General features: G+C 35.4%; 1 protein-coding gene across 1 annotated transcript in view; it reads right to left on the bottom strand.

The window, feature by feature from the left end:
* Nucleotides 1–353: 353 nt before the first annotated feature.
* STAM (signal transducing adaptor molecule) overlaps nt 354–7,776 on the bottom strand; it is a 28,949-nt gene continuing 21,526 nt past the window's right edge. Inside the window, exons 9-14 of the mRNA XM_042889079.1 lie at nt 6,885–6,973; nt 5,231–5,318; nt 3,702–3,756; nt 3,217–3,370; nt 1,777–1,952; nt 354–1,062 (exon numbers count right to left, since the gene is read on the bottom strand). Coding sequence (XP_042745013.1) covers nt 822–1,062; nt 1,777–1,952; nt 3,217–3,370; nt 3,702–3,756; nt 5,231–5,318; nt 6,885–6,973 — 803 coding nt within the window. The 3' untranslated portion in view covers nt 354–821. The remainder of the gene's footprint in view (nt 1,063–1,776; nt 1,953–3,216; nt 3,371–3,701; nt 3,757–5,230; nt 5,319–6,884; nt 6,974–7,776) is intronic.

The raw sequence follows: 7,776 nt of genomic DNA, 5'->3' as shown, positions 1-7,776 counted from the left end.
CAACTTGGAAAAAAATAAATTATGTGCTTTTCATGATAATATGCAAAATTCTGATCTGTTGCATGGTCCCATGATATGTTTAGCAGCCTCTGAATAGTAGTTTTAGGTTATTAATTGCATGTTAAGCAGAATCACAACTTGTTGTTATCATCCCCCAAATCATTTACTAGCTATCTAGTTTGCTTTGGTAGATAAAGCCATCTAATAGTCATGACACCCTTGTATTCTATTCAGGAAGTAATAAAACCTAGACTTGGGTAAGTTTGGAATTCATGTATAGACCTTAGTCTGTAAGGGTAACCATGATATGCAGAATTACCACTTGTCCTGTATTGGAAAAAGACATCACATCTGTCATAAAACTAGGTAAAACTATGAAACATGGTTGTCAGTTCATGATTAAAATAAAATAGTTATGTAAATTATTTTTTAACATTGTGTTAAATATATTCACATGATCACCATAGCTATACGTAATGGCCACTACTGTAATCACACACTATATGTACATAACATATATTCCACAACAGTTTGCAAGTGTTGAGGTTTTCACAGACTAGCCAATTTTACCAGACATAAATAATCTTGTACCAATTTTTAGCCGTTTTAAAAGGAATTAAGTGTCCTAAATATATCCATTCCTCTGCAAAATTAAAAAAAAAAATCCTAAAAAGTCAGTGCAAATTGAACTTGTTCACCAAGATAGATTCTTATTAAGCTGAAGATAAACAAAGTTTAAGAGATTAAAGGAAGAAACTCAAAGCATTGTCAACTGCCTTTAGCAGAGGTTAAAGAAGATTAGGAATCAGAAGTCCCGGATCCTATAGCAGAGCCTTCTGTGAATAGCTATGCTGTGGCTGTTGAGTAGGTGGAGGCTGTGTTTGCTGTGGAGGTGCTTGTTGGCTGCCAGCTGTCTGTGGCAGAGGTGTAGATGCTAAGTTATAGTTTGGCACCTGGGACATATTAGTTCCAGCATTCTGATAAGCAGCAACATCAACAGCAGCAGGTGGTGGACTATACACTGAAGCCTGGTTAGAGTAAGTATTTCCAGCAACCATTGCACTGAAAAATAAAAGGAAATGAAAACTTTAAAAGTCAGTTCAAAAACATTTTACAAACAGAAAGTTATGTATTGCTTTAACTGTGCTATATAAAAACATATAGGAAAAGCTACCTTCCAGCTCTGGACAGTTGCATATTTAAATTTGTAGACAATGAATATCCCAATTAAAACACGCTCCTCAGACTTAAACACACCAAATACACTAGATTTTGAATTAGACTGAATCTATAGTATATTTTAAATGTGCAATCCAGAACTCCATCCATTTTCCGTTTCTTATCATAACAGCCACTCAATAGTTTTATTGAGTATTCTGAGCCCATGCACTTCATTCTCAAAAGGAGCAGAATTCTGAAGCTAGTATGATGTGATCTACACCTTCTCAGAAATAACACAAGACAAAGCAGCAGACAATTTTCATCATTAAACATCCACATAATCTTTAGACAAATATGTGTGTGTATATATATGTATATAAATATCCACTGACACATACCCACACATAGAAATGTTTGAAATTTGTCAGAAATTTTGACAAAGCACACACCACCAGTAAAAAGCACCACTGCAACTAATTGCTACTAATTGAAGCAGACTTCAGCAGTGATTAAAATTACACTTCTACAAGACAATTTTTTTCTCCTTAAAATATCATCTGTGGTCTTTTGTATTTGCACTGATTTAAGCCTAAGTAGGAAAATACATAAAATTACTTTGTGTACGACGTCTGTGCAGGCTGACCAGGTAGTACTGAGCTGGCAGATGGAGTAACTGTGCCTTGGCTGAGAGAAGAGAGCTGTTCTGGAGGAAGATTATAACCTTGAATGTGGCCCATCTGTGCACTCCCTGCCACCAAATATGCATTACCTTGAGGTTGCCCTGGATAAACCTAGAAAGTTAAATAAAGGAATAGTAAGAATAAAATAAAGCAAAATTTTGGTAGTTAAAGACTGACTGAAGAACATAAAGACATTTTCTTGAACCCTTTAACCTACAGATACTTTAATAAAAGCCAGTTGATTGTCTCCCGTTTGGTGATGCAGTATGAAAAAAAAAAAACCTAGATTTCCAAAGGATTATTTACATTGCTACCCTCACACTCCAGTACCAAAAAAGTCAGACAGTTTACTGGACAGCCTGTACTCCACATTTTATTTCAATGACCGTCACTCATGCTAACTAGAACTACTACCATTGAACGACAATACTGAGGATGTTGTGTAACAAACAGCAGTCCAAGGAAGAGTACTTTTGATGCCCAGAGAACTTCCAATAAGTTAGAGCCATTAAAACAGTCAAGAGCGTATTACTTTTCTATCCTTAGCCAACCTACAATTTCATGCAAGTAAATGCTGAAAGTGCTATTGTGAAACTGTTTGAGCGCAAAATGAGGTCTTGAGGTCTTATTTTCAATTGAGAATATGGTACAGCTTTGTAACTAGTTAGAGTAGACAGAAGATATTTCTAAATCATGAGCACATTTTTAAAACCTACACTACTGTTCAGTCCTGAATTATCCAGCTGAACAAAAAATACTAGAAGAAACTGTGAGGTCTCATACATAACTGAGTTCACGTAAGTCAGTGATAGACAGCCCTTAAGATCCATAGACCTCAGATGACATTGATCTTTGACCAACAATGCAAAGGCCTGATAAGCTTTAATTTTTCAGCTGCTTATTTTTATGCATGACTTTTTCCTTGACCTAAACTAGTCGAGCAGAAAAGAACTGGAATTGTTAGAACTGGTAAAAGGAGTATCTCTAAAGCTCGCAGCTGAAAACACAGAATATTCTAGTCTTATAATGTGCTGAGAGAAAGAACTTCTTGTTCACTGAGAATACTTCTAAGGGAGCAAGATGATTTTATTAATGCAGTGTTGAGCATGCACAGGTTTCCAGCTCCTAGGATGGAAGAGGCAGCAGCAGCAGCAGGGCAAAAAGAGAAAATACACACCTTTTTGCAACCAGCACATATCACCATATTTTATATAGAACTTGTAGTTTCAAAATCAATCAATTTTCAGTATACATTTATTCCAGGAATGTACATAAGTATATTGCAAATAAAACACTTGAGTAACATTTGAGCAAGTCAAATGCAGCTTAGTATATGCTTGAAAATGTCAGCAGCTATTAAAGTTTATGTACATACCTGAGAGCCAGAAACACCGGATGACTGCATATAATACTGTTGGTTTTGTAGCTTTGCATACATGGAATACATTGGGTCTTCATTCATCAATTTGTTATACAAAGAAAGAGCCTCCATTGCTTTAACATTGAGCTCTGAAAGTTCTGAATGTTTCCTAGAAAATAGGTAATATGGTTTATTCTACAGTTCAGATATCTTCAACACAGAACAGACAATATAGGGCAACTTTCACAAGGGGAGATCAGCAACATACTCCTGCTACCTGTGAAGTGATGTCTGCTGAGTGCCATGATGTCAAATGACAGAATACTATAACATATGATGAGACCAGGGAAAAGAAATCCCTCATACCTCCTCACAGCTACTAGTAAATACACCTATTTACTTTGCAAGTATCCACAGAAACAATTAGGATTATCACTGAGTAGCAACACTCTTATTTCTAAGAATGAGTCTTGAGTCAAAACACATATGTACTTTTTTACCTGTCTATATCTTTTAATTTTTCATCTATGAGGGGTCCCATCTGGTGGCACATTGCTAGAAAAGAAGAACATCAAAAGATTTAATGTTATAAATAAAGTTTTCTATGCATCCAGTAAGAAAACAGCTTAAAGAAAATTATCAGATAAAAATGTGTAAGTGAAAATCAAAAAGAAGAAACAAAAAAAAAGCAAAAAGGAAAGAAAAATTAATATTAGTGCAATAATTAATTAACAGTACCACACAGAAATCACCTACGAGAACAATTAAGGGGAAAACAGATTGCAGTGGTTCAAATCCTGCACATCAAAGACACAGCACATTGCTCTTTCACTGTAATCCTAACTGGATGAGAGAGATCCTGTTGAGTAAGGTTTTTACAAATCACTAAGACATTACATGTAAAAACCAACACAAAGAAGCAATGAACTATTTAATAACTGGGAGATGTGCTTAATAAGCAATATCTCAGTCTTATTTGGTGAATAAATAAGACTGCATAAAAACAAACAAACAAACAATTACAAAGTATCAGAATTCTGAATATCCAGAAACAAAAACTTTATCTGGATTCAAGAGGCAAGTGAGGTTGGTAAGAGGATGTTGAATTTCCCTTATGAAGTTGATGAAATCAGCAATGGCACTTTTGGCTTCAAGATGGAGGCATCACTTCTGCAATTTTACACTTCATACTGAAAACGCATGTAAAAGATCTCCTGATCAGGACAAAGATGTCACATAAATCAGGATCAGCTGGTAAACTTAAGCAGCTAATAAGAACTTAGAGAGTATCCTATTTTATTCATAGTTGAAAAATCTACATGCAAAGTGCACAGTCTCTAGACATCTAGATTCATTCAGAATATGCCATTTTCTTAACAAAGTCTGTTTCCATCTGGATTGTAAATTTAAACCAATGTTTTGCTCCGTAGTGAGTAAGTTTCTTTACTTCCTTCTCCAAACTTCCCTTCTAAAGCCTTTGTTGCATTTATCAGCCCAGGCAGAATAGTCTGTAATGCCTCTTTGAGAGGTATTATGAATAAATCTGAGTGTAAAGGACTAGTTTAAGATATTTGTAGTACTCTATAAGGCACTTCTTAACAATACAATCCAACAGAAACATGAATGCAGGTGAAAAGCAAATAGGACAACCAGAGGTCTATTCTAAGTCCCAGTAGTATTTTTCTTCCTCTCATGGAGTCTTCCTTACACGCCTTTTGTAACTCAAGCTGTGCTACTCCACGAGGGAAAATAAATCTGAGAATACTAAATTAAGTATTCCTGGGCCTTGAAAAGTGAAAAAAGCTCTAATGCAGTTTCACTGAGAGAAAGAGTGGGCTTTTTTTAAATAAAAATTTTGCACTTCAGTCTCTCAGATGTGGGAAATAGGAAGGAAGATGACAGTTAAGGCTCAAAGAGTTTCTTCAGGCAGGATCGTGTTGTACATATGAAGTAGTTTCAGCTAAGTTTCAATTTGTTTTGATTTGGGTATTTACTAAAGATGAAAATAACAAAACTAAGATTCTCTTACCCTCAAGATGAAGTAATTCTGGGAGGTCTGGCTGGTCATCAGTTGGATCTGCACTCTGCAACATCTGCAGGAGCTGGTCCATTTTATCCTGGAACATAAATTGCATAATTAGTGTAGAGGGAACAGGGAAGAATTAGCACTTTCAGCTTTAAGAAAACACAAATCACATATGCTACTTCACAGGAAAGAAGATGTTTGAATAAGGAAGAGCAAAATGATTAAAAACAAATGTTAGCAACAAGTGTAATGTGCAGTATACCCCTTTAATTCTAAAATCCTTCTAAACAGTATTTTCAGGAGAGTTTCTGGGTCTCCTCTACTTATTACATATGCAACACTACCACCTAGTGGGATTAGTGCAATTGTTTTGACAGAAAACACAGTACTTAGAACAAAGACATAGGTACTCCAACTACGTTCACTGGAAAAAAACACACATTTTGTTTGTGCATGCTGTCTATCAGCACATAAACAGTGCTGTTATTAATATATATGGAAGGGGTTTTTTTATGATGATATTCAGAGGGGTTGTATGGTTTAATTCAGTATATTACGTTGCTGATTAACCCATTTAAATATTTTTACGTATACCAAGGGGAAAAAATTAAAATGTATGAACTCTTTGAAAAGTATGTCTTGCTATAAACTATACTTCTTAACCAAACATTACTTATAAATAATTAGTAATTACTTCTTAGCTGAGTGTATCAAATAAATAGCCTATAATGGGGCAGTTATGCTGGCAGCATCATAGAGGAAACTAAAAACATGTCTTTTTCCTCTGAACTCTGGGAAACAAGCCAAATTAACTACTTCCTTAAAAGATTATACTATGGGAAGTTTAAATATAAAACAAAATATAATCAAAGAAGGCAAAGCTGGAAGGCACCTCAACACCTCAAGGCCCAAGATAAGCCATTTCTGTACCATACAAACTTACAGATATCTCTTAGAAGGAAAAGTATTTGAGAAAGGGATAGATGAGGCAGGACAAATAGGATGTTAGGGAGGCAGTAACTAAATTTTCATTTCACAAAACAATGACAAAAAAGTTGAGAAAGATGTAGAAAGCCATGGGAGAAAAAGGGAAGAATTCTGAACAGATCTCTCTCTTGGAGAAAGAAAAAAGTGGGGAAAAACAGCCTGGTGTGAGGGGCTCCTGGGTGCTCTGCAGAATCACTGAGCTGAAATCACGTGAATCTTATTAAGTATTACTTAGAATAACAAGTTCACAGTTTTCAGAGAAGGAAAAAGATTTTTCATAGAGGGGGAAAACAATGGTGGTTATATTGGAAATAAATCTAAGACAGCACTTAAAATGGGTGTATCTGAGGTATCTAGAAGTACTTAAAGCACAACTTTAGAGCAAATGCATCACTCCATGCCAAGTACCTAGTTTGCATGGAAACAGCCACAAGTCCTGAACCATGGCCCTGAATTGAACAAAGTCTCCCAAGTCAGTTTCATAAATTCCTAAGAACTTCAAGATACATTAGCACATTAGGGCACTGCAGATAATCAACTTTTCTGCCTCATTCTTTTTGGCTACATTCTTTTGATAGTCCAAATTGCTTTTGAGATACAGGATGAAAGGGTTTAACATCACATGTTTAAGTGTAAAAGGTTGAAAAATCAATATTTGTTTCACACTTACTTCATCAATATAAACTGGTTCAGGCTCAGGTTCTATTGTTTCTACTTGAACTTCATCACTGAACTGCACTGTTTTCTTCTCAACTTTCACTGTAAGATAAATAGGCAGCTCTTATTTTTTAAAATAAACAAAACAAGGGCAATGTTACAGAGCTAGCATGTTACATCTGCAGATCTTTGTATCTGAAACTGAAAAACAAAAATTAATTTGACATTTGAAGGACAAAAGTATTTTCATACACAAACTCATTTACAATCAATCAACAATTCATATAAGGTCAATAGAAGCACATTTTGGAAAGTAAATGCCTTTGTTGTAGTCTCCCTCTATATTACACTTATTAGTAAGCCATCAAGAAAACACACTAAGAGAGATATTGGAAGAAATAGGGCTTGTGAGTTAAAAGTAAGAGAAAACTGGGAAAATCATCTACAACGAAACCGTTCTCTTTTTCCCAGAGTCAAGTATAGAACTGAAAGTTGTGTCAAATTTCTTTCTCAGTCAAATATCACTAACTGACCAGAGGCCTTCAGTTTTTTCTTAATTACTTATCATTGCAACCAGGTAAAAAGATCATTAGGGAATAAACTGCTGGTTTTGGGGGTTTTTTTGTTTTTAATTTTTACAAATTTTCTCTAGCTGTCAGTAAATTGTTAAACGAGTCTCAAGGAAGCTAATGACTTGTAAGCTGTAGGTAGCATCCTGTTTTTCAACAGACACCAGCATTGGTAGCCACAGACTGGCACACAAAGATGGGACAGTGAGAGCATAGTAAGGGCTCTTCAGTTTTACCGTGAATATGACATGAACTGTGACCTAACTCTATCATAAGGGAATGCAAACACGGATTGTGTACAACTACAGATACATCCCATGAGCCAAGGCAAGGCTT

This window comes from Lagopus leucura, unplaced genomic scaffold, assembly GCF_019238085.1.
Source record: "Lagopus leucura isolate 7727_CA_CO unplaced genomic scaffold, USGS_WTPT01 Super-Scaffold_100157, whole genome shotgun sequence".
Lineage (NCBI taxonomy): Eukaryota > Metazoa > Chordata > Aves > Galliformes > Phasianidae > Lagopus > Lagopus leucura.
Note: the sequence above shows the minus strand (reverse complement) of the source record. Positions and strands in the feature narration are given on the sequence as shown.